The 27,513-nt window shown below is 34.6% G+C and overlaps 3 protein-coding genes and 1 long non-coding RNA gene across 7 annotated transcripts in view; 2 read left to right on the forward strand and 2 right to left on the reverse strand.

Moving 5' to 3' along the window:
- LOC140056860 (secretagogin-like) overlaps positions 1-9,183 on the forward strand; it is a 37,852-nt gene extending 28,669 nt beyond the window's left edge. The window contains exons 8-11 of the mRNA XM_072102369.1: positions 2,056-2,113; positions 4,746-4,805; positions 5,631-5,699; positions 6,867-9,183. Coding sequence (XP_071958470.1) covers positions 2,056-2,113; positions 4,746-4,805; positions 5,631-5,699; positions 6,867-6,995 — 316 coding nt within the window. The 3' untranslated portion in view covers positions 6,996-9,183. The remainder of the gene's footprint in view (positions 1-2,055; positions 2,114-4,745; positions 4,806-5,630; positions 5,700-6,866) is intronic.
- The window catches only part of LOC140056862 (uncharacterized), a 213,314-nt gene that overhangs the window by 40,452 nt on the left and 145,349 nt on the right, over positions 1-27,513 (reverse strand). Inside the window, exons 5-6 of one of the 2 annotated variants that reach the window (XR_011846836.1) lie at positions 22,863-22,968; positions 21,353-21,403 (exon numbers count right to left, since the gene is read on the reverse strand). This is a non-coding gene — a long non-coding RNA (uncharacterized lncRNA). Of the gene's footprint in view, positions 1-21,352; positions 21,404-22,862; positions 22,969-27,513 lie in introns of those variants that run through there. The other variant, XR_011846835.1, reaches the window with a different exon arrangement.
- LOC140056861 (NADH dehydrogenase [ubiquinone] flavoprotein 2, mitochondrial-like) lies at positions 10,535-20,183 on the reverse strand. The gene is made up of 7 exons (XM_072102370.1): positions 19,976-20,183; positions 19,383-19,439; positions 17,432-17,494; positions 16,850-17,037; positions 16,251-16,348; positions 13,583-13,769; positions 10,535-11,422 (listed from the first exon to the last, which is right to left on the reverse strand). The coding sequence occupies exons 1-7, from the start codon at positions 20,024-20,026 to the stop codon at positions 11,329-11,331; spliced, it is 738 nt and encodes a 245-aa protein (XP_071958471.1). The 5' UTR covers positions 20,027-20,183; the 3' UTR covers positions 10,535-11,328.
- On the forward strand, positions 20,232-27,014 carry LOC140056859 (uncharacterized). Of its 3 annotated transcripts, none has more exons than XM_072102367.1 (6): positions 20,232-20,288; positions 22,326-22,557; positions 23,687-23,811; positions 24,372-24,537; positions 25,014-25,542; positions 25,959-27,014. In XM_072102367.1, exons 2-6 carry the CDS (start codon positions 22,356-22,358, stop codon positions 26,269-26,271), a joined length of 1,335 nt encoding a protein of 444 aa, XP_071958468.1. In that variant the 5' UTR covers positions 20,232-20,288; positions 22,326-22,355; the 3' UTR covers positions 26,272-27,014. The 3 variants fall into 3 exon arrangements, with proteins under 3 accessions (XP_071958468.1, XP_071958466.1, XP_071958467.1); XM_072102365.1 differs by having other exon boundaries at positions 25,956-26,821; XM_072102366.1 differs by having other exon boundaries at positions 20,270-20,352; positions 25,956-26,821.

Below are 27,513 nucleotides of genomic sequence, written 5' to 3' on the forward strand. Positions count from 1 at the left end.
ATTTCATACATAATTTATTTAAACACAAAATAATAATATTTAATATTTAAAACATAGAACATTCAAGATCAATCGCAGATAATGGGACAAAATAGTTTGATTTATGACATAATAATGCTTGTAAGCAGCCTCGATTTGCTGTTGAATAAAGCGTACAGCGAACGGTTTAGAGCTAATTTGATCGTCGCAATGCGATGCACGTCTAATGATAATAGATGTGCATCGCATTGCGATCAAATTGTACCAATAATTGCGATATTAAATCGTAATTCACCACTGCGTGTGAAAGCAACGTCATGTAATTGGAATCGCAATTGATGTTGTTGCGACTCTCTTACACTTAAAAAATAAGTGTAACTTCATCAATAACATCAGCATCGTCATTTACTTCATCTGACTATAACATCAACATCTATGTCGGTCAACTCTTCGAACTACTGTAAAAGTACAACACAACGACAATCAGCTAATCAGCTAACTCATTCTACTTCTTTATACGTCTATGGCTTGTTACTTAGCATAAAGATGTACGCGAGTTACTCACGCATAACGGAGTGTAACTAACACCATCATATTTAAACTACATTACGTCACTATGTAATTACTCACGCATAACGGAGTGTAACTAGCACCATCATATTTAAACTACATTACGTCACTATGTAATTACTCAGGCATAACGAAGTGTAACTGCATCATCATATTTAAACTACATTACGTCACTATGTAATTGCTCACGCATAACGGAGTGTAACTAGTACCATCATATTTAAACTACATTACGTCACTATGTAATTACTCAGGCATAACGAAGTGTAACTGCATCATCATATTTAAACTACATTACGTCACTATGTAATTGCTCACGCATAACGCTAGCGCCATCACATTTAAACTACCATAACAACCAACCTCGATATCTCCAATGCCTAATTGTAAATAACCATGTTAGGATACATTATAATATCATATCTCATTTTAACCTTACAAACAACCTAACGCAACCTTTGTTATTATAATATTACATCATCCATGCCACATAACGACTATCGCAGCTAGATGTAAGGCAAAACAACAATCCGAATTAAAATGTGATACATAATTAAAACCAAGTTATACTCGTACAAATCAACGCACCACTAGAAGCGAACATATCAATATCATGTTCTTTATAATTTATTGATTTTGTACATCAAATGTGTGGGAAATTTTTGATTGAGAAATGTAATTCAATGATCGTATCTGTTGCACTAGATCGATTTTTAAAGTTTGCGTTTCCAAGTACGCCTCTATTATACTCCATGCCGATTGAAGATGCAAAATTAAAAATACAATTCAATTTAAATGGAGTTCACGGCATATTGAACTTTCTACAACATTTAGAGTGATCTCACACCTTAGACCTACAAAGTATCATCTTTATATAGGGATGTCCTCTCGATTGGGTTAACTATGTTGAAGCATATTATTTTTCTTCGTTCGTTTAACTGCCATTGCCCCTAATACTTTGAAAATCGGTGTCCGAAAAAGGTGCTTTTACAGGAACAGATTAAAATGTATTTGACACGATTCTCTTAAATTTAAACGACTTTTTGATTTCCATTTTGTGTATCCTTTACTATACCTTATCTGATGTTGTCTATTTTTGCTAGTATATTTAAAAAAAAAGAATAAAATAAACTATTAAGCGTCTTTGTCAAAATTTTCCTTATTTATCTAGGAGACATTTTGATTTATACAAATTGAAAAAAAGAATGGCTTAGGCAGTATCAATTATAGAATCGACTTTCGGTGTATATTTTAATTGGCTTTCTAAGATTATTTAGACAAGTTTATTAATCATTGAAAATGAAATCGCATACGGAACTTAAAGCCCATATACAGACTAGAACACGTGATGTTGGTACCATACTCGACATATCGTTCAGAATGTACATACGGTACGATCACGATTCACCCTGAAGGAATGATTGCATTTCTTCTTCATGGTCTGCCTGAGTTTGTCTCTGCCATGAAAAATGATATGACAAGCCTTTATTGTTTTTCTTTTTACAGACTTCTTTCAATCAAACCACAAGATAATATCATTTTGCAAGCCGAGCAGTCGTTTAAGGTAACCGATCAACTATTATCCAAATTCATTTTCTGAGACATAATTTAAGTAGACAATTATGTTCGGAGAGAAGAAAGCAACAGATTGTATAAGTTACGTACACTAGAACGCTTTGCAGTACAATATGTAAATTATCGACTATTCTCCTATAAAAGGGTACGGTACTTTAAATACATCAACTGATACCGTTGATTTGCGTCATGAATATCATGGATATAATATTTGCTTAAGTATAGACAATCTAGTTTAAGTGAACATACGAGGCATAGCTAATCAAATGTTATCTTATATAATGGGCTGCTGGATGTTAATTTTATTAGAGTGTCGGTTAAATATATTTGTGAAACAGATAATAGAAATATTGAGAGGAAGACAATGAAATACAAAATTCCTATCAGCATTAGTTAGCAAAATTACCGGAAAACTACCAAAGCCTCTAATAAGTGCCAATTACAGAACTATGATTAGTCTGGGTTCCAGACGGAGTTTTGATTTAATATTAGTTAAAAGATAGATATTTTGGCACAAATGGCGTTTCATAATGTGTACTACTTGAGCTTTTAAACTTGTATTTCAGACAAACATAAAAAAGCCTCGAGATACTACAGACTTATCGACTTTGCAATAACATTGTCTTGACAAGTTGTCACAAAATGTTTGTGTTGGGAAGAAACATGCTTGTATTCAATTATATATAGAAGCTTTTAACCAAATAAGCCCGTTTCCCGTAGAATGTATGATGAAAAAATGCAAATTTGGTTTCTCTTTCTTTAAGTATGAAACAAAAAATTGATTATTTAAAACGATCAATCAACAAAAATAAGCACAACCATTTTTTAAAATATTTAATGATTTGAAGAAAATTAATTATTACAACAACCGAGAGAAGAAAATTAATGAAATGAGTTTGAGGAATGTACTGTGATCGGTCTTCAACCATGAATGAACAAGCAAAAAATTATCCCAATACGACCAATTTAATTACAATACGATTAAAATAATGTCATAAAGCTCCCATTACTTTTTAAAAAATAATTAAATAATAACACAAAGTCGATTTAATAGCGTTTTATTTTTAATTTGAATAAATCCAAATGTGATTATTTTATTACCATATAACTAATTTAATTGATTCATTAAAAATTGGTTCCAGGAAAACTGAAAATAGAAAAAAAAAGCAGTACCCTTTGACCTTTTGAAGAAAAAAAAAATCAATAATAAAGTATAACATTTCAGCACGGCCACAAACTCATTTGAAATTTCAAAAAATAACATTTTCATTTGAATATAAATTGTATGCAAGTTTACTTTGAAGGAACGGATACTATAAAAAATGATTGTCAAAGATAATATCGATTAAAGAAAATTAATCATCAGAATTTACGTGACAAGAAATAATAATGAATATAGATCCTAGATGTTTACCCAACTCTTGGAGTTGATTGTAACGAATTAATAAGTATGTTTGAAAATAGATTAAAAAATCAGTAGGAAGAAATTACTGGGGCAAAAATGTGTCCATTGAATAGGCTTCAGCTAAATCAACATTTCCCCTCGTTCATCGTTGAAAGATATATTTCCACTTGAATCTTAGAAAGGTTTGGTCCAAGGGCTTCTTCTAGTGTATCGCATTGTTATCAGGCGAAACTAAACTCTATAACCGCCAGATCTTATCAGATATATTAATGCAAGCCCGTAGCCAGGATTTTACAAGGGGAAGGGGGTGTCTTTTTCCGCAATAAAGAATGCAAGCGTGAACTACTGAAGAAAAAATGGCCTAGCCAATTAGATGAAAGTAATTTGCTTGCTAGCTATGTATGATTGGCCAAAAAAAGTTCATGAGTTAGGTCTCTTTTCTAGAACTTCTGCTGCTGGTTTTGTTTGAAAAGAGCATTTCTGGAAAAAAAAAAGTGGGGCGTAATTCAGACTTTTGCCTTTTTCTGCTTCTGAGAAGCAGTAGTACACATTCTTCCCAAATTTGATCACTGGTTATTGGCTCTAACCAATGTTCTATACGACCACCAAAATGTTGTTGCCAAATACGTAAAGACAAACATAAGAATCATCCATAATAATATTATAATGAAACTTGTCAGTAATATTGGCGATATCATGATTTCTTAATCTGCCAGAAATGTTTTGAAGACATTGAAACGTTTTATAGCTTCTTCCTCTCCTGACTTATACTTAATACGACATGTTTTCTTACAAGAGAAAGGAAATTAATCCGAGATAACAATTACATGGTATGTTCGGCAAAAAAACATCTTTATGCTTAAATCGACAATCCCTTGAAATCCGAATTAACTGTTATTCTGAAGTGTGTGCGTGTACATAATAATGTCCGATTCAATAATGAATATATTATTATTCATCATATGAATGATGCCTGACGTTATCGCGTCGAGCTGATATTCAAGATAGTTTGAGGGTAGGGGACATTCAACTAAACTGGCTAAAAGAATGATGACCCATCACACCAATATCCTAAATTATACATATATTATAGGTTGAATGGCCAAATGGTAGGCTTATAAATTTGGGCAATTTGATGATGGCGTCAGCTCTGGTTTAGTTAATGATGATGATGATTACATTATTGTTATTAATGATCAATATGCTTTTGTTGCAGAACCTCAGCATGAGAGAGAAGAGAGCCGAGTTCAATCGTATTTTCGACTATTATGACAAGGTAGGTTTATTTCAACGCAATATTATATTGTTTGTATGACATTACATTGCGATTGTAATCAATGATAAAACAAATGTGCCCATTCAAAATTTAAAAAGATTTGTTTTGTTGTACTACACTGTACTGTGATGCATTATATCTCCACAACATTTGTCCAGACAATCATTGAAGATTAGGTCAATGGTTAAGGTAATCTGATAAAGGCGTAAAGCTCTGTGCACACTATCAAACTTTATGTGCCAAGAAAAAAAGAAAGAAGAAGTGATGTGCCTATATATGGACACGATGGTGTCATTTCACTACCATATTTGAGCATATCACTACCATATTTGGGCACATCGCACTTTTTTTAGTCAAACTAATTGTTAGTGTAGAAAGAGCTTTATAGTGACAAATTGATAGATATAGTAAGATTTGTTCCTGAACGGCTGTGTGCTATTTTACTATATCGTTAGGCCTGGTACTGTAATATCATCAAATTATATAAAAAAAACAGAGAAGACTTAATATTTCACTCTTCCCTGTAAAAACTAAACCTTTCAGACCCTAGTCGTTTTCATCAATAGTGATAAAAAATGCATTGATTGATTAAAGATTACAGTTGCACAGTCCTATATTCAACCATTATTCATTATTAGAGGACACATTAGTAATGTAATCATCTGGAAATTATATAATTATATTCAATCAAGGATCCAATTATATTAACACGATATATTTTCTATTCAGATTGAATTGAAAATGAGTAGATGATTGGAAATTCCTTGATAAAAGAAAGATAGTTTTCATATCAAAACGTTTTGCATATGTTTTTGTCTTTTGTAGAGCCAAACAAACGCAATCGAAGGAGAAGAGCTAGATGCATTTGTTAAGGATCTCTTAGAGAAAGATAATGTAAGTAGATAATGATGTAAGACATCACACGAGCAGTAACATATCTTTAGAGACGGTATACATCATGTAGTATTGAGTCTTCTGACATCAACCTTTATCCCATATGGATACTGCATAACCTCCCCTGAGACTACACAGTAGCCTCTTCTTCGATCCGACAGTGTTAAGTCAACGTTTATTTCTCATCCTGCTGGTTTGGTTTGGTTTTAGCTAACCAGCCTGTTCGTTTAGGCCTATGTTTCATAATAAAATTATTTAGATGGTTAGATTAACTTAAAATTGTAAGGAGTTGTGGGGCTAAAGTATGGGCATGGTGCGTATATTGTCACAATATGTCACTATATTGACATCATACCGTACGAGAATCGGAAATGAGGAAACTCAGGCTTAGGTGAAAGAACAATGACAGGTTTGGTAGGAAAAGTAGTTTCTTGAAACAACACAAGAGGCGAATCTAAGTTTCAGCAACGTCACCAGTGGTCGACCTGCAGCCAGTGGTCATTCTACAGGCAATGGTCGATCTGCGGTGGATTTTTTTTTCAGAAACTCCTAATGATGGTGAGAAAGAACACCTTGTTGGATTTGGGTTCGGGGACCAGTGGAAAATCTGGGTCGGGACTGATACAATGATGGATCTAAGGGTTGAGAACTATTCCAATAAGGAAGCAGGTTCAACAATTTTAGAAAACGGGAAAAGGATGCCTTACTTTACTGTATTAAACTTCAGTCGAAAATTCATGTTATCATCTGACACAATCTATTTAATATTTCTATTTATTTCCTTAATAATTTTTACTGATTTAAAAGAGTACGACACGTATAATACATCTTTCACATTTCATTGTATATTACGAAATATGAATAGTCTAGATTTACTGTATTTATAATTATGTACACCTATTATCCTTCCTATTAAATAAAGGTTAACAAATCAATGTTGACACTCAATTAAATTCAGTCACTATTGAATATTACTCCCGACATAACCGTATTACAACTTTTTGAAAGTACAGTATCAAGTTTGTATCCCGGTCGAGAAACAATCTACTACATTATTTAGTAGGCAGAAAGTGTGGAATTTCTCAAACACACATTAAAATGTGCCTACCATTACGCATAGGCCTACACAGTGACTGGACTAATGATCAAACTTACTTGTTTTTACAGGCTGACACTAGTCCACAACAAATCGATCTTTTCAGAAAGTGCATTTTGCAGAATTGTGACAAAAACAGAGACGGTAAAATTCAGAAGACAGAATTGGAGTTGTGCCTTGGAATTTATACTGATATGTGAAAACATCTGACAAAATTCCTTAATCTCAATTCAAAGATATGTGCGGATATCAACGCTTTATTGCGCGCTTTGCGTGTAAGTCTTTCACCAATTGCGTCAACCAAAGTGTTTCAAACGCGATGTTCCATTCACCGACACACTTACAACCCAATTTCACACTCACATGTTGTCTTTTCCATCTATTTTGAATACTATTTACATAATTTATTGCTATAACACAATGTCATGTTCATAGCTTTTAATAGTTATTAAACACGCAAGTAACTCATTTAGATTTATTGAAATAGAAAATTATTGTCCCATATTTATGTTTTTATTCGTGAGTAATAGTTGAAGTGAGTTTTCTGTGGTATCGTATGGTATTTATTTATCCACCGATTTTAGTATTCTTAGACCATAATATTGGTAGCATAATTTTACACAATGCCGTATTGTGGTTATTACCTAACGGGATATAAGTTAAATCGTCAAAATCCTAATCCAACATACATTCCATTTAATCTTATCAACAAGACACTAATAATACTTTCAATGGATAAACATAATGATTGGTACATTTTGTAGCATTGAGCATTCTAGCTTCACTACAACAGATTATATTAAAATGTACTATACAACTTATTTTATTTATATGTTTTATAACATATATCTAATTAACAAGTTTGCATATTTATTCAATGAAACAATTCTAAAACGATAAATCAGTCAATTCAACATGTTGGACTAGAGGATCAGGCTTTCCTGGTTGGACCGTAATCATACTTAAATTAGGTTTTAAAAAGTGTATTTATACAGGCATAGTTATATTTTCTGGAGAGAACAAATTTTTCGCTGATATGATATCATTGGTGTTCTTTTTCAAATCGTATTTATGTGCACCGTTCAAGTGTTGTAAAATAAAAAAATATATTATGTAGTCTAATAACAATAATTATAATGTATTGCAACCGCTTGTTTTTTTTTTATGACATTTAGTTGAGTGTACTTATTATAATTATGCAAAATGTATGTTTTTGTATTTCAGTAGAAGCAGTTTTACAATTTATTTAATTTTAAATATTATTACTGAATACAACTATCATACTTTATTTAGAAGTGGAAAAATATCTGAAAATTGTTTTAAGTTATTTAAGTTTAAGTTTTAACAATTAATTGTTACCTTTTCAGATGCTGAAATTAATTAATTTATTGTAAGTCAGTAATTTTAACAAAGTTTTTAAAACAAGTTAAACTTAATATCTTCAAGTCATAAACTTCAATTACCAATCCATTTAAACCAACATGTCGTTGGAGTACATTTTCATATACATAATAATTAGGCCTATATCAAAACAAAGTATATTATTTGGTAGAAGCAAGTTATTGAATTAAAGAGTTATTCAATTCTACAATATGAACTTTCTTTTGATCTATTGTGCAATATTATGCTGTTACTATAAAATGTCATTAACTACAATATGCTACGGGTACAACAAATATTAATCTGAATAATATGGATGTTCTATGTTAATTTGAAACCAGCAAACATGAACACAATGGTCAATAATATTATTACCGACCATGACAGGCAATTTTCGATCTAGAAACATTTGCATCAGGGACCATGTCAAAGTAACTGTATTCTACTAAAATTACTGCATTAACTACTCTACTACTATTTAACCTTTTGTTATTTAGTAACTTTTTTTTGTAGTCTTCTTTACATTTGTTTAGTGCAACAAACTAACATCAGACGTTGTTTCAGTAAAGAAATAGTTACTTCAGTAACTGCAGTAGATTTTATCATTATAATTCTACAAGAGTTTGTCATCAAGGATGTTTGTATATTTTGATCTATAACTATTTCATCAGCGAACTACCAAAAGCAAAAAATCTTTACAATGTTTTGTAACTTTCTCTCTGTTAGTACAAAATCATGTAATGTTGTTTATCTGTACGAAGATTTGTTAAGCTTAAACATATATTTGTATTGATTCGCTTGAACTATTTTTATTCGGTTTAAGCATAATTTTAAGTGAGTACAAACATTGTATCATTATATTTCTACATGAGCTTGTGGCATAAGCCTACGTATAGCACTTGAGCTATGCTTCTGTATCAGTGGACTCATTTTATCGACAAGTTTTGTGATATCAATTTTTCATTAAAGTGCTTGCTAATTCGAAAATGACTGTTGGATTTTGTTTACTTTGTTTTGTTAATTAATAATGAGAGAATAACACTGATGTTTTTGTTGTAGAGTGTCTTAATATCGATTTTACCGGAAAGTTAAAGTAAAAAAAAACAACCCTAATTTGTTAGTGTTTACCGACCAACCAACCGACCGACATAGTGAGCTGTAGAATCGCGTTGCACGTGAATATAAACACGACCATCCATCATGCCATGAAACTAATTTGATTGAAAAGGCATATAACAAAATACAAATAAAATAGCTATGATAGTTAAAAAATAACATAAGCCAAATATTGTTTACCTCTTTTCTATTTCTTCCATAATATAAAAATAGGTGGTTTATTAAAGTTGTTCATGTAAGCACTTTAATACGGTATAAATCTACCGCAGAAGTTGCTAAAAGTGGAAGGCATTATATAGTAGGCCTGTGTCACATTGTTACATACGCTTTCTTAGGTTCCAAAGTGTCGGTTTAGAACACCTTAAACTATTGTTTGAAATCGGTTAATATATTTTAATTGTTTTAAAATTATTCGAACAAATTTACGGCTTAACAAGAAGACAAGAATTAGGCCTACGTCGGAGTATGGCCTGTGAAATTGTTATTTTAAAATGCTTTTATGGAAAGGGGAGATCATATTTTCAATTTTATTAGGCCTAATGCTTAGTTCCCACTAGGACGTAACGTAACGACTTAAGCTTGGTTCCCACTAGAACGTAACGCAAGGACGTAAACTCAACGCAAGCGTTTTAACCAATGAAAAGCGAAGTTATAGACAGTTACCAATCACAAGCGAATAAGACATCGCTTGTGATTGGTCAATTCACTTGCGTTGCGTTACGTCCTTGCGTTGCGTCGCTAGTGGGAACCACGCTTACAGCACGACGTAAGCAATCTAACTAATTACAAGCGATGGATTATTCTAACGGTCAACTCGCTTGCGCTTACGTCCTTGCGTTACGTCCTTTAGTGTAAATCAAGCTTTAAGAAACAATATTAATGTGTAATCACGATATATTATTTCGGATATTATTCAGAAACTGTATTAATCAATCTGGTAAAATGGATACTGAAACGTACAGTTGCACGTGTTCCAAGCAACACTTCAAACAGGTCTGTAACCTGCAGTTGTTTGTCGGATTTTTTTCGTAATTGTATCCGCAGTATCTTACCCGAGGGCGGTCATCAGGAAGACGAATAATTACGGAGACTAACACTAATATAAAGTAAATCAAAATAAATTAAATCGAATAAATCAAAATGATTCTTATTACTATTGTACTTATTTACACAAAGCGTAGGAGACGAATTCGGAATATTTTCACCATACTTTAAATATTAGATAAAACGTACATTCATTTTGTAGTTTAATGAGTTACATGCTCTTGTTTCATGTATTTTAATTTATGTATGATAAAATTGTTCGAATTTAAAAAAAACATAGCCCGTAGGAGTGTTTAATCGCCTACGTTCTAGATGGCGATTTGACACTTTGAAAAAATATTTGGCAGACATGACGTTTCATACGTATAATACTTTCAGATTTCCTGACTAAAATTGACACGACTAGTGGAGCATAGCATGTATGAGTGTTTATGGCCTACATTCTAGACGTTGATTTGACTTAATAAATGATTAAATAATATTAGGCACACATGGCGTTTCATAGGTATAATATTTTCAGATTTCGAGACTAAAATTGAAATGACTGGTGGACAACATCATTAAACAGACAATAACCAAGGACGTGTAATGAATCCTTTGAACTGAAGAAAAGTTTATTACACTATCAGTATCATTCACACAAATCCACAGACAACCCTGAAATATCTGTATCTACAATCTTTTTTTCAGCAAATATTCTGTTTTAGTATTCTGTAATTCACAATCCTGACAAAAGATTAATTGATGTTGAGTTGACAGTATACCGGTATACCAATAGACTAAAACCTTTTTTTCACTTTAACCTATAAAAAATCTGAAGTTTACACACACCATACAAAACGCCTGTGTCGACATCTCAGTGTGTGGAAACTTCAGATTTTGTAGGCGATGTGAAACAGCATTTGTACTGATCATTAATAAAGCAAAGAATTAAGAATTAGTGTAGTATAATTTCAGACTATCAATTTATTAAACATTTTAAATACAATCAGGTCATAGGTCATCTCGGACACCAAATCCTGGTCCTTTAGGTGGTTCTGTTAATGACGTCAGGCCTGTAATTGGTTCACATGCAAAACGGCTACTCCTAGAAGGAAAAATATACGACATTTGTAATAAAGCTTTGTCTTTAGAAAAGTGAACTGAAAAGTAGATTATGCAAAATTAGTAGACTTAAGTAGAGCTTGTTTGTAAGTTTGTACTTAGGACGAATGTTATTAAATTGGTCAGTCATAACTTGTGCGTCCATATTTGCACTATACGATAGTGCAAAACAATATGTTGAACTGTTGTAAATTAGTTCTACCATTGCACAACACCAACATTTAAATGTATTGTTTTAAAGATGGTACAAGTCTAAAGAAGATTTTATTTTTAATGGAGATATTTATAATTATATATAACATATCATATATTATAACAAATAAAGTTTTAACCAAAAGAAGAGCTTGTTAGCAATCTAAACATTCCACATTGGATACATATCTGACACTGTATACAGAGTTTACCTCTGATATACTGGAAAGGTAATGTGAAGATACAGAACAGAAAATCGAGTGTGGACACAGTATTGTTAATTCCTACAGCTGTATATGCCTACTCCATTGTTAACTTTTAAGTGTGAAAGTGCATTAGCCCCATAAACCTATCAGTGATATCAGATAGCAAAATGGTGTTTCATTCTATACTGTTTTGAGATATAAATTCTGTAATGGAACACTGAAATTGAAACAATAGGCAATCTTCTTTGTTTTTCTTTTTCCCCAGAGCAACCAACCTAAACAAGTTTTTTTTACATTTTGTATTTTCACTTGTCTAAAAGCTGAAAAAATAATTCAATTATGCATTAGTAATATTTCTTTACAATAAGGATTAATTTGCATCAGATTGATTAAACATAAAAGTTATACGAGTATAAACAGGGCTTAGTTCATGTTCTTCTATTTTTGCAAACATCTGGTGAAACATTTTTTTAAAAGTTACAAAACAAAGTAATCTAGAACTGGAAATGAAAGTTAGAAAAAAAAATCTTCATGTTTTGTAGTTTTAGAAAGATTTAAAGTAAACTAACAGAACGGAAATGTAAGTATTAAGCTCTGTCTACGAAAATGTGATGTGCCCATATATGGACATGATGATTTCATCTCACTACCATATTTGGGCATATCACTACTATATTTGGGTAAATCACTTTTTTTGGTCAAATTAGTTTGACAGTGTAGACAGAGCCTTAAGAAAGAAAAAGTACATTTTATGTTAACCTCCGAGTACAACTGATATAGTGTCTCAGTATAGCTGATGTTGCAGTAACTAGATATAACTAGTTTAGTTAAATGTAATAAGTTGAATTAAGTTAAATTAAGTTCACAGAAGTAGAACGTCTTCTGATTGCAAGAACGGTTCAGTTGCCTTCAATCGTCGGGTTCCAGGGACCTATTAATCAGTGGTCAATTACGGGCAACTAATTGTGTTGAAGATGGCTCTCAAAGGCAACATAAACCTCTTAATATATTATTGTTGGACTATTTTATAGTTCTCTTTTGTTTTACAATGAGATGTACACTTTTCTTAAAATACATTAGAGAGTTGCCAAAGACAGTAGGATAATGACAATTTTGTGGACATGCTTGATGTTCGAAAGTTTAAAATTCAAGTGGAGTGGAGTTGTGGCTTGGTGGTTATGATGCTTGGCTACCACTCCAAGGGTCCTATCCTGGGTTCAAGTCCCGTCACATGTCAGGACAAAATGATCAGCAATTATTGGATGGATCACCCTCATTAAATATGGTAAAAAAAAAAGAGGAAGACTATAAAACAGCACTCACAATAATGAGCGTATGTAATGATACAAGGTATGAAAACAATTCTATAATTGGCGATTGGCATCCTATAATTGAAGATTTTTTTCTTTTGGAGGTAGTTGAAATCAAATTTTAACAAATAAAATAAATTAATTTTTTTGTAAAATCACTGTTTTATCATTTTCAACAGCTAAAGAAGCATGCACAATGCTAATTGTGTGTGGAGGTCTAATTGCAAATACTGTAGGTCATCTGCCTCACAGGGTCCTTACTTCACTAAAGTATGACATCTCCTTTGGGATCTCCTTTGGGAACCAGGAGCAATATATACACTACAATCAACCCCTATTCAGGGACACCTTGTTGGGTCCTGAAGGTGTCCCTGAATAGGGTTCTACTGTATTAACTAACATGGTATAAACTACAGTAAATGTTGTATACCATACCTTGGGCCTGGTTTAGGAACTCTGCCTGCCTTCAGATCATCTAAAATTTCATTTACATCAGATAATTTCAAATCTTCATAGTAATTGTCATTAATCTGTATCATAGGAGCATTGACACAAGCACCGAGGCACTCCACCTCTGTCAATGTAAACATATTATCTTTTGTTGTTTCTCCACATTTAATTTCTGAAAGTAAACAAACAGCACTATTAAAATTCACACATGACAACTCTGTTATTGTTTCTCGACATTTAATTTCCAAAATTAAACAAACGGCACTATTTAAATGCATACATTACAGCTTTATTATATACACTGCTTGTCTATGTCAATTGACTTTATAGAGCAATACGCAATGCACTATCTAAATCAATTAAGGAAGAATTACATTTTCGACAACAACCTATTGTAGGATTAAGTTAGTTAGAAGTTGCAACATGATTTTTTCTCTATTCATCAACACAGTTTTGGTGGTTTCCAAATGATGACCGAGAACACATGGATAGGTCAAAGGTCATCCGTTATCATAAATCAAAAGTTCCCTTTTAATTTGAATGAATATAAAGTATCATTGTGATTTAAACATGGCAGCAATCTCAGACTGCCAGGTATGGAGAACATAGATAAAACATCAACATTATTCCCCGAAAGGATTTCCATACTTGTGTATAGTGTCATTATAATAACTAGATGGTACCATCTAGGTCGTGCCCACAGGTGGTTCTCATATACACAGTTATTTCAGCGTAAAAAAGAATATTGGCGATTTAAAATGTACGTACCGCCTAATACATTGTCGTTTACAGAAACGAATAAATAGACATGACAATTTGTGTAATCAACTAAAATTAGCACCCTTGGAATTACTTGTCACAAAATGAGTCAACATTTTTGATTTGGACTCATTGAAACTAACCCAATTTGTGTTTCGTATGTAACATTAGATGGGGAAAGAGAATTGATACAAAGAGGAACAATTTAATACTTTGTTAAAACTGTCACTGTCGATTGAAATAGTAAACTACATGTAAGGATACACCACTATAACATTTATATTTTTTGTAATAATTAATTAATACAAATGTTGAGAAGCAACTGTCAGTAATAAAGTTTATTTGTATATTATGTGTTTATAATCTAACAATAGGACCTACCCACACTCACTGTGTAATAAATTGTATTTGTATATATGTTTATATTATACCTAACAGTACCCACACTCACAGTAAGAAATTTGCGATTCAAATGGCGACCAAAGTGGTTAATTTGTATTACAGCATTGTAATACTATATTTTAAGTTTATCCCCCAAGGGCCCATAAATTTATTTGTTAAAACAAATAATACTGGAAGACTGAGAGATTGGAATCCTCCATTCATCGAAAATAAATACATTTGTATAAACGTTATAGTAAATCTATCAAAATAGAATTTTTTTAAAGAAAATCGGCCTGTCTTCAAAATTATGATGCTGTAAACCGTTTTTCAGCTATTGAAAAAATTTATTGTAGAAGGAAATGGGTAAATGCGAAGCATCCTCATAATATTGTGTGCGGGTATTTTTCAAGATAGACATCCAATAGACAGTGTATACAATGATCGCAAAATACCCCCTATTTGGGGAAAATCGTTGAACCTAAATTTGTTTTAATTGTCAATAAATAATTATCTAACTCAATTTAATTAGTAAACAGGGTTACATCAGGTGGTTAAAATCAGTACCGAAAGTATAAACCAACTTTATATACCATCGAGTAAATGTGCGATTTACCGAATTTTGCCCTAAGATGTAAAATTTATATATAGATACATTGTCCAGTTTCGTAGTAAAAATTTGTTATACTAATTTCAATTTAGTAATAAAGTCATGTTATATTTTCTATCTTGAAGTTTAATATAAAAGTGAAATAAATAGTGATAATGTGTGAAAGTAATCCAGGAATCAAATTATATTTAATAAAGTAGACCCATTTCACATACTATAAAATACAATCTAGTTTCTCTACTAAAAACAAAAAATTGTACAATACAGTTAAAAGGATCATAGTTTTAAAAGTCAAACAGAAACCTTTTAAAACACAAGATGTGGGTGGAAAATGAAGAAGGTATATTCAAGTAAAGCGATCAAAAGCTCTAGAGGAAACTGAATGATTTATCGTAATCAAGAGAGTATTGACGAAAAAAAAACATGTTTTGAATGCTAACACGGACGTGCACATCATAAACAACATTGACAATTTTAAAAACATAATCTATGTCTGAATTTTGTTTAAAATCTAATTAAAATAGAATCCTCTTTGGGACTTTGGTTCCAATTACAATCTTGCTTGACAAATACATGATAAATTGATGCTAGCCATTCTTATCATTAAGAATGAAAATATTGAATAGAAGGAGGCATGTTGTCCTCACATTCTATGTCATACTACCAAGGGAAATTGCTCAAGAAAAACAAATGTATATAATTATGAAATAATATTAATATTTAGATATTGTTTAGCTAAATGGCGGAGAGGTTTAAGACAGGGATGTTTCGTGAACTCTCAGCAGTTCACATTCTCAAGTGTTGTTCCATACGGCGACTGCAGTATTTACTGAAAACAGCCACCTAGAGAAGATGAATGTTATTGCACTCTACATTTTCAATATGATTGGAGGCATTACTTACTTAAATTGTCTTGAATTGCTTTTAAGATGTCCCTGGCATCACACAGCATACAGGGTGTTGTGGTACAGACCTGGACATGGTACTTGCCAATTGGTTCTCTGGAAAATGATATGTACAAATAATCAGTTGGTTTATAATTTGTTCTGTGCCTGTACAGTATCTCTCGCTTCTAGAATAAAATGCTGAAAGACGAGGGCGTTTTAATTTGATCTCTTGTGTAAAGGAGTGTGTACAATTTTAAGAATAGTGCTGTTCTGCCGTACCATGCAGAGAGTGTTAAAGAGTTGCTATCCAATCGGGCTTGAACAATATCATGAAAGCCCCAGTGGTCTAATGGTTAGGACATCTGCATATCAAGCAGTAGGTTCCTGGTTTGAATCTTGGTTGGGGGGACTTTATCTAATTCTTATCGTTTTAAAATATTAATACATTTTCATGTTCAAAATGTCAAAAATGACCAGGGTAATAATACTGTATGTACAGCTACAGTATTAGAGGTTTCACAACATTAGGCACTTTATAAATCCAGATATTATTATTATTATTATTATCTATACAAGTATTTAGTGATTCATCATGCGATGAAAACATTGCTTTACCTATTAAACATTGTATAGAACGTAGCCACTTCGTATACTCTCATTTTTGGCATTCCTAGTATCTCGGCCACCTTGTGCATTGCTGAGATTGGCAGCCATCCATGCTGCCTCTGAGCTATGTCCAATGCTGGTATCACCGCTGCTGCCTTATGCCCTTCAGGATAGTTCACCATGATATCTTGAATACGCTACGTTAAAGAAAAAAATACAAATATGTAAAAAATCCCACTATAATGCTCAGAATGCGTGAACTAAAGGATTTACACACAGTAATGAACAATCTTTTATAATGCTGCCATTTACAATGTCACTGTTTGGATTATGAATAAGTCCAGTTCTGTTGTGAACCGTCAAAAGCTCTGACGCCATGCAATGGGATCACATGACACATATAGGCTTTTTTTTTATTACAGTAAATGCAGTCTATTATATTGCCATATTACAGTAAGTGACTGTATCTCCAGCAACAGAGGTTTTTACATGAATTATCATAGTACTAATTTAGGTACGTCCGTTACCCACGCTTAGATGTGTAAATTACTAGACTTGTCTTGGATGAAATAAATCAAAAACACTACTAACCTTCATATTTTCACTAGTAAACTCAAACTTCGTATCTGGATTGTTTTCAGGGCTATCTCGATGCTAAAAAGATACAAAAGTTAAAACAAAAATTTACACCCAGTGAAACATGAATGCGAGTACAAAATATTTAAACACATACTTTATTTGATATATTTTTTAGTATTCTTTAAGTTACATCATTAATTGTTGAGCTATAGGAATTTCACAATTTTGAACCCTGGAATTGAAAGGGAAAGGGCAACCAACAAGCTACAGCTCCACTACAATTAATTAGACTGACAAGCTCTCTGCAGTCCTCCAAGCTAAATTAGAGACCGCTATGCAACATGAGGGGGAAACAATAGAGGAATGGGGAGTGCTGACCTTAACTAGAAAGGTGCTTAAGGATTTGCCTAAGGAGTGGATCCAAGAGCATGCTGTAGTTAGGTTCTGTATTGAGTGCAGGGACAGAGAAGTAGATAGACACGTCCTGCGCAAGCACTGTTCTACTCTCCCTAAAGCTATTAGGGAGTTTGAAAAACCTGTGAAACCTCAGGTCCACAGTCCGTACTACTTTTGCACCCCCACTATCTTTTCAGCTACCTTTAGAAGACCAGGACGATTCCGATGGTGAAACTGGCAATGAAGTGTCCATTAAGCAGGTGCGAGGAAGGCCTATGAGGAGAAACCGTGTAACTTTCCAGAGGCCTGCTTTGCCAGCACCGGCCAGGGTTCCTCCGGAGCCCGCACCTACTGACAGCCAGAACCAGCCTCGAACTGCAACATCGGCGCCACCTACTCCGACTACAGAGGCCCGATTGGCCACTATAGAGAGTAATTTCCAGACCCTGAACACCAATCTGTGATGGCTGGAGAGCAGCATGAACACCGAGATGGCTGCAATGTGGAGTCAGCTGGACCAGCTCATGCGTTATATGCAACCCGTCCAAGCTACCTGTCTCTCACGATAGCTCCGGCTATCAATCACCCGTTGGCCCTTATACACTGTTGTTATGTGGTGACCGACCAAGCGCGATGCCCCGGCACCAAAGGTTGGAAAATTAGTGGCCTCGCCATTGGCTGTGCAGGGGACATTGGCCTTGTTTTGTTCGGTGCCCAAGGTGTTTGACGCCTATTTCCATTTCGATCGGTTGTAGAGAAATCTGCAACTATCTTGACGTGCGAACCTTTGGGACGCAGAGCGAGTGGTACGGTTGAGAGGTGGATAGGCTTCTGGCCATAGGTTCAAGTATTTGGGAATGTGGGATTGGATCATTCGGCCCCACCCACGGACTGGCCAAGGCAGGATCAACTTCTGAAGAGGGTGTTGGGTCGTTGTTTGGACGGCTGCCACTATCGCCTTCTTACCTTGGAAATCACTGGGGAGGAGTGTCATTATCGCGCCTTAGACATTTTACGTCTAAGCCGTGTGTCGAGGGAACAGCGGCTGCTCCTGGAAGGCGTAGCAACCGCCTACCTCAGACATTCGAAACGTACTTCAGTGTAACAAGCCGGGTGACGGACTTCACCGCCGACCTACGCAGGAGCCTGCATTTCATTGCCACCAATGAAGACCGGCGACTGCTGATGGGGTCCAGCGGACCGGACTATCCTCCTGCCGGGTACAAAGTTGGAGCGGCGCCCACTGGGTGAACAAACAACCCCTCCAGCCGAACGAAGGTGTCTACCCAATAGCCTGATTTGCATACATGGGGTATGCAAATGTTAACATGGGACCTCGACGCCACCAGAACCGGTCTATTTGAAGCAGGCAATCAAAGAGAGACGGATGGAACTATACCGATATATTTTTCTATACTTGGACTTGCTTATCGAATACCTTGTGTGATTATTAGGAAAGCTGGACTAATAAGGTAAACCTAGTTGCTTTAATTATTAGGCCATTACACTACTGTACAGTGCTTACTAAAAATCAACAGTTTTTTGCACAACCTGTGGTAACACTTACAACAAACAAATGATCTGATGCCACTGGAGCTGATCTGTGCATAAACTTCACATGGTTCTGTAAAATATAACATTAACAAGAATATAAAACTGTTTATAGCAATATAATATGTAAAATGGAAATACATAATAATAAAGGCCTATCTTAAATTATATATCTTGCTTTCACTCTTTCCTCCCAAGCTATAGTATAGATTAAATGCGTACTGTCTGCCTAGTTAGCTAGGCTAGGAGGCCTACAGTAGTATTAGTAGGCTTAGGCTAGGCAGTATATTATAGTACTAGTAGTACTAGTATAGTAGTACTAGAGACTAGTACTAGGCTAGTAGAGAGTAGTAGCCTACAACTACTACTTCTAGGCCTAGCTAGCCTAGACTCGAGTCTAGTAGAAGCAAAATGCCTTATCAGACATAATATAGGTATGCCTAGGCTTGGCCTACTATTAGCCTAGTACGTAGGCCTACTCCTACTAGCTAGGCCTGACTAGCCTAGTTAGGCCTAGTTATACATAGGCCTATATAGTATGCTAGGCCTACCTAGTTAGTAATAGTAGGCTATCATCAGTATCAGAGTGATAATTAATTTTCAACATACCATACTAGGCTTTGCAACCCTCATTAAAGTTCTACTAAATGACGACAACATCTCAATGTATTTTGATAAATAAATTAAAGGTTTAAAATGTAGCTAGGCCTAGCTGGCCTAACCGAATCAAAATCTTGTACCGGAAAAACTGCTCTACAAGTCCCACTTTCGCTGCTGGTTTTCAGGCTAGGTTTTTGCCACAACTGTAATCGATAGGGGCGCTGTTTTAACAAACTTTTAACTATAGAGGGCTAAGTAGAGGGCGCACACACATTTGTTGCTACAACAAGTTTTTTTTAACAACAATGTTTATTTTATAAAAGTAAGTTAATTAGGCCTATTATAAATATTAAACCTAAAACTACTTCATTTAAATAGATAATAAGGTAATAATCAGTTAATTATTTGCGCCAGTAGTGCCTAGCTAGTAGTGATATGCTACTAGGCGCCTATTATAGCCTAAAAGCCTAGGCCTAGCCCTAGGCCTAGCCCTAGCTAGAGTAGTAGTAGGCCTAGGAGGGCCTAGGCCTAGATAGGTTTTGAGCCAAACTTAAACAAAACAGGAGGCCTCTAGACTACTAGGGCCTACCTCGAGGCTAGGCTAGCCTATTTAGGAGGGCCTACATAGCCTGCCAAGCTACTAGGTCTAGAGAGGCCAAGCTACTAGTTAAAGTAGGCTACATGAATAAAAGTACACCACTCCACCACTGCACTGCTCTTCTGGTCTGTGTGCTAATACTGATGTGGCTAGGTTGCCAAATAGGCCTAATAGCTAGGCCTAGGCTTTTACTAGTTTCTAATAATAGAGTATTGATATTCTTCGAATAAGGTTAAATAATTAGATTCTGACAGAATCAAGAGGTTATATGCATGATAATGCATATAACCTCTTGATTCTGTCAGAATCTTTATTTATTTATTCCTTTATTTATTCTTTCCTTAGCACTATTTTGTCCGTGAATTATCTTGGTATCAGTTTTATCAACTTTTCAGAGTATATTACTTATGGCCAGGAATCGATGTGGTTATGTTTTGACGGTGCGCAATCAAAAATTGCGCGGTCTACGTGCGATTTAACAAAAATCACGTTTGTAATATCTTCACAAGCATGAATCACTTTTAAACAAAATTTGGTACTCATAAATTTCAGGTCAATGAAATCAAATCAATCAAAAAAATTAACATTAACTTTCTTCATTAAGAAGTTCATATATTAAAGTTAAAAGTATATAGTTTGACAGTGCATCATTTTAAAAAATTTTTAAAGATGTCATCATAGTAAAAAATTATAATTAATTGCGGTATGTAATAATCTATCTGCACCAAAGTGGTTACTGCATAGTAAATACACGGAGGAATCTTACTACAACTTTTAGTCAGTGTATGGCTCGGTGGTCTGTGCTCGTGTCTACTCAAGTTACCGAGATCGAGTCTCACCTTGGGAAACGAAACGAAATAAGATTTTTTTTTATTATCCGTAGGCCTATTGTTTGTTTTGTTTCTTAGTGTATAGATTATACACATGATTTATAATGAAATCTAGATAAAAAGTAACTTATGTCTTTATTATTATGTAACAAATGTGGTTTATGACATTATACGCACATCGAATTGTAATACCGGCTATTGTATTTGCGTTAGCAAGATCCTATCATATATATAAAAATTAAAGATTCCGAGAAAATCAATCAATCAATATATCTTTTACAAATCAGTTATCTTTATTTAAATCAATGCATTTAACCTATAATTCGTCATAGTGACGAATTAAATCTAGTTATTATTTTTTATTTACCATCTTTTAATATCATATTTTATTGAATTTTACAATGTTAATATTTTACTAAAAACGGTGATTTTATGTAATTAATTTACCGAAAAATGGAGTAGGCCTAGTTTACAACTGCCGCCTGAGGGTGGCAACATGTTTACATAATTTTTGGCTGAAAACGATCATTTTCGGTGATGTTTTAGGCCTTATATTTTGGAATCTACAAGTCAGATTTTCATAATTATTTCTTTAATTGTAATATTTAATAATATATATTAAAAACCGTGATATATAAACTGTTGAATATACATCGTTATCCCTAATGTTTAAAAAAAACGAGCACTGGCAAAAGTTAGCATTTGGCGTTTCATAGAAAATAACGTTTTTCTGGCGTTGGCTCAACTAGGCCTAATCCCTAGCTAGCTAGGCCTAGACCACTCATAATTAGTAGGCCTAGGCTAGAGCTAAGTACTTGTGCCTAGCCTAGGCTGATTTATTGATTATTTATTAGGCCTAGCCTATATATATATATTGGTTCAAAAATTCCTGTTTTTACTGCTATAATATAATATATTAAATATTTTACAGGATGGTGTAGGTTGAATTACAAGAATCAAAATGTCAAACAGGAGGCAGGCAAAGAGCCTGGCAACCTCACCAAAAGGAAGGTTCTTTGAGTTGCAGCTCAAGTTTTTTACTGGTGAAAGTTTTGTAATAAAAGATGTATACAATGATATGAAAATTAAAGACCTGAAATCACTGATGGAGTTTGTGTCTGGTGTGCCAAGCTATCTACAGAGACCCTCTTACTTGGACAATGGTAAGACTTGGTGTCAATCAAGAGTATATTCATCATACTATCTATTACCCAATGCCATGGGTCCATGACGAAGTGCCTAATCTAAATTTCCTCAGTTAAGCTTGTGAACTGTTCTGTATATCTTTTAAATTAGGCCTACTATGTATTTATATATAATATGTTATACTTTTTATTTACTTTTAAACGTATAACTGGACCATTTTGGAAAGCAGTACTGCGTTACTGAAAATGCAATCCAGTCAAAAGAAAGAATAAATAAATACACATCCAAATTATTTATAGTACACCAAATTGGAATAACCTACCCAAAAGTCCATCGTTAATATGCCAAGCATCAACCAATCAATCCCTAATCCCAATCACAGCTGCTGCCTTAAACTTGATACAGATTCTACCATTTTGCTTTTTTAACTGTAAGTAACAAGAAAAAAGTACAAGATGTAGAGTACAAATTATTGTGAATCCTTGAATGTTAAATTAAAAATTTAAAGTCATAAGTTCCACAATAAACAAATTGATTATTATGAAACTAGGAGGCCTACTTTAATTAAGACTGTGTGAAGTGGCTGTGGAGGGGTAACCCACCTACTCGTCTAAAAAAATGTACTAGGTTCTTTTTTTAATTTGTCATTTATACTGGGTACCCTCTTCAGTCAAAGACTGGTCTCTCAGGGGGCTCTGTTATGATCAGTACACCAGTGTCACCCTCTACTCGTCTCGGAAAGATGTACTAGGTTCTTTAATGTGCACATGAGCTAGATGTGTACATTGGACCTACTGTTTATAGTCCTTATCCGAGAAGACTTGTTCTACCATCAGAACCCTGGAGCGAACCTCGAACCCTTGCCGATGTTATGGCTATGTAATTTCAACTATCTTAACTCACACACTTTCAGGTTTTATAGTCCTTATCAGAGAAGACTACAAATAAGCAGGTCAGATATTAAATTCTAATCATGTCTTCCTATTTACCACCATACTACAAATAATATTTCAATGCTTGTAAGTAATCTGGTCAAGTGAAAGTTTAAATGATTTATAGTTCTGTTCTAGTGTGAAGCAAGCGTTATATTATTTAGGTGGTGTTTGAAATACTGTATTGATTTTTTGGCAACTTTTTTATTTGCAGCGGACCTGATGGACGACAGCAATGTGAGGCATCATGACATAGTAGCAGGTGGCACTATCACTTTAGATGTTTGGAACACCTGGAAAACACTGATCAGTGCAGCTGCCGAGGGAAACATTGAACAGGTGTGCCTATACTTTTCAACATACCATACTAGGCTTTGCAACCCTCATTAAAGTTCTTCTAAATGACGACAACATCTTAATTTATTATGATGAATAAATTAAAGGTTTAAAATGTAGCTAGGCCTAGCTGGCCTAACCGAACCAAAATCTTGTACGGGAAAACCTGCTATGCATGTCCAACTTTTACTGCTGGTTTTCCATGCCAGGCCACCACAAATATAAATGTAATCGATAGGGGCATGGTTGTTAAAGACCACTGAATCAAACCACTGTCATATTATATATACATTTTTTTTTGTATGGTGGCGTATGAAAGCATGTTATACCATGAACAACCTATCCCTACACAACCCACAGCAACTATAATTATTCTTTCTCTGTAAATTAGTTTTTAAATGCGTATTATTTTAACTTTTCCAGACCTACTTGCTAACTGCACTATTTTTAGTCTCTACAGCTCACTATGTCGGTTGGTGGTCGGTAAACAGTAACTTGAGCACGCAACTGCAGCCATGTATATGGCCTTGTTTATTAAATTTTTTGTAATACACATTTTTCAGCTAATGAAACTTGGTGTTACTTCAGACCAAGAATTCACCACACCAAGTTCAAAACGTATGAATGAGAAAGCAAGGAAAGGATGGGTAGCTGAACGAGCATTTGTTGCTTTGTGTATTGCATCACACAGAGGTCATGTCAGCTTAGTACAGAAACTGATTGATGGAGGTAGACAAATCACTCACTGTGGTGGTTAACAAAAATTATTTTATAATAAACATTAATAGTAATACAACCAACTCAAAGTGCAGTGGACTAGATGTTACACCTACAACAACTTCTGGGTGTGCTAGCAGCCACCAAATGGTGCTTTTTTCGTATGTCCACAACGACAGGCGATGATATACTACTATTCTGAAAGATGCGCTGGGTTCTGGCACATTGACATCCCTATCTGTAAAGAATTGTATCAAGAACTATGGTCGAAGAGAGCCTTCAACCTGTGCCGACTTTATGGCTATATTTGCAGTGTCCCCTGCTTTGGCATCGCCTGGCCACTCAACTCTGGTTGTAGGTGACCAATGGTATATAAATAAAAACAAACCAAAGGTTGAACCAACATCAAATACTATACCATTCTTTTAAAGCCCTATGGTTAACTTTAAACTACTGGTTTGTAATACCTTGACTTGTAACTTTTTCAGGTGCAGATGTCCATGCTAAGACTCCTCTTGGAAGGACAGCTCTTCACATTGCTGCTGCACAGGGAAAGAATAGCGCAGTAGAGGTTTTACTAAACAATGGTGCCAAGATTGATTCACCAGACAATGATGATAAAAACCCTCTAGTTATTGCTGGAATCTGGGGACATAAATCTTGTGAGCGACAAATATTCTTGTATCAATGGCAGCAAAGAGCTGCCATGCAGAAAGCAGTTCATTCTGATCCTGGAAGGATGGCTCACCAGATGTATGATTCTAAACTACAAACTTGGATGAAAGGAGATCATAAAAAACTTTACATGGCTCAGATTCTACCACCTGGGGAATTCTCTGGGTCTGCTTTGAACGCTCCACGACGAGAACGACCAAACTCGTCTACAAACGAAAGGCTTGCAGAACCTACTGCAGATGATGATTGGGATGAACTGGATTGGGAAGAAACACAATATATGACAGTGAACAAAGGTCAAGGAGATGGTAAAATTTCAACCAAACGGAACAAGTCTTCTAAGTAAGAATGAATCCTTCTTAGCAAAATGTTTTCAACATTCTCTAAACATTTTGGAGTCTGATCTGGTAGGCGCTGCACTGCTGGTTGCCGTGGAGGGCCTAATCTGAATTTCCTCAGTTTCCAGTTAAGCTCGAGGACAAATATAAAATACCTTAAGAGTAAAGATAACAATATTTACCAAATGCATATTATTCAAGACTACTATGAAGATTATCTGATGACTAGCGAATATTTTCTTATTGTCCATTAAATAATTCTTGATCATGTTAATTTTTAACCAAAAAATTCACACAACCAAATATTAAGAATTCACAGTCACCATGATAAAACCAATATTACTAATTAATACAGTAACTTTCTACACATATTTGGTATGTTTCTTTAATTTTAATGCTCTTTTCATTCTTTTTCAGAAGACCAACTTTAACATCAAACCCAGGAGAAGCTGCTTTTAATAAATGGCTTGCAGGAAAAGAACGAAAAGAACATATGGAAAATGAAAGGAGAAAACGAATCAGAGAAGCTCAGAAAGAAAAAGAGGAAGACGAAAAAAGAGCTTTAACTGAGAAGGAAAAATCATATGAAACCTGGTTAAAAGAGCAAAAGAGCAATAAAGGAAGAACTGGGAGAAGATATTCACCAGATCGAATATCTCCAGACATTAGCAAGTTCGACTTGTTGAGAATTCGTAAAGAAATGGGAATACTGAAACCGTTACAAACAACATGACAAGAACAATTCTACTTGCTGGTTAAATACTCCAGCAGCAGTTTAAAGTTAGTTCAGTGCCAAATAACTAAGTTGGCAGCACTTAACCCGCATTGTGTTTGTTGACCAATACGCATAAAGGGCACAGAAGTTTAAATCAAACAGTTATTGTTACTAATTGTTTGTCTCTCTTCACCCAGGTGTATAAAATAGGTACCGGTTCTATCAAGGCAAAACTTTGCGCTGATTACTAGCTGTATTATGGAAGTATGTTCCTAAAAATGACCGGGGTAATGTTGTGCAGTGCTTCGAGAGCTTGCTTTATAACGCGCTATATAAGAATGAACAATTATTATATTAAACTGGAGAAAAGTAAAGATAAATTTCCATTTATTATATCATTTGCATTAAATACAAAGAACATTGTGTTGCTCTAAGACTAACAGCATACTCCCTAATACAATAAAAAAACAATGACACATCATTCCCTAACATTCAGTGCTCTAATGGCAGATGGGTAAAAATATTACGGATTCTATTGGTATGAAAGGAATAGTCTGCCGCTCCTAAGAACATAGTTGGGTGGGGTTGATGAGGGAATGGGTGTCACTTAGAAGAATAGAAGAGTTCAAACATTGTTGAGTTCACCTGCAGTAGAATCACTGTCTGGATTTCTCTTTGATTCGGACGACACTAACTATTTCATTTTTTAAATGACGCCTCTAATTGGCCGGAAAGACACTCTAATGCAGCATGCAACCAATGAGCATACTTTTTTCCTCCTCCTCCTCACACACGTGGGCTATTTAAAGGACGATAACATTTTAAAAATTCATTTGCAACTCTTTATTTTATCGCTTAACGTACGCTCATACAGAGAAGAAGGTATGAGTTATTCACGAACGAGTTTTCAATTTACGAACAACTTTAAACCTTGTGTACCGTGGGCCACGTATTGGGAGGATTTTCGGAGATGAGGGTGAGGTATTGGACATGTCGGGAATGGGGATTCGCAGTCGGTTAAAAAGGGGGGGGGGGGGGGAATGTTTCGCCCGAACCATAAATCCCCCCTGACTACGGGCCTGGACATCACTGAGATTTAAAGCCCTGATATTTACACCTCTTTTCCACTGTTAATTTATTTTTCGCATCACGATAAGTGCGCATGAACTGAAAACTCGATTATACAGTAATACGCTTGACGTAATAGGACTACGCGAGCTACTACTGTTACCGGATTCATTTGATTACGTTCACATTAAA

Source organism: Antedon mediterranea, chromosome 8 (assembly GCF_964355755.1).
Source record: "Antedon mediterranea chromosome 8, ecAntMedi1.1, whole genome shotgun sequence".
Classification (NCBI taxonomy): domain Eukaryota; kingdom Metazoa; phylum Echinodermata; class Crinoidea; order Comatulida; family Antedonidae; genus Antedon; species Antedon mediterranea.

Coding starts and splice junctions, on each gene's coding strand:
- LOC140056861 (XM_072102370.1), bottom strand. CDS start 20,026: ATGTTGTCGTCATTTAGTAGAACTTTAATGAGGGTTGCAAAGCCTAGT. Junction 17,495..19,382: donor CATCAGATCATTTGTTTGTT/GTAAGTGTTACC, acceptor GTATCTTTTTAG/CATCGAGATAGCCCTGAAAA. Junction 13,770..16,250: donor AGCAATTCAAGACAATTTAA/GTAAGTAATGCC, acceptor GTTTACTTTCAG/AAATTAAATGTGGAGAAACA.
- LOC140056859 (XM_072102365.1), top strand. CDS start 22,356: ATGTCAAACAGGAGGCAGGCAAAGAGCCTGGCAACCTCACCAAAAGGA. Junction 22,558..23,686: donor ACCCTCTTACTTGGACAATG/GTAAGACTTGGT, acceptor TTTTATTTGCAG/CGGACCTGATGGACGACAGC. Junction 23,812..24,371: donor CCGAGGGAAACATTGAACAG/GTGTGCCTATAC, acceptor CACATTTTTCAG/CTAATGAAACTTGGTGTTAC.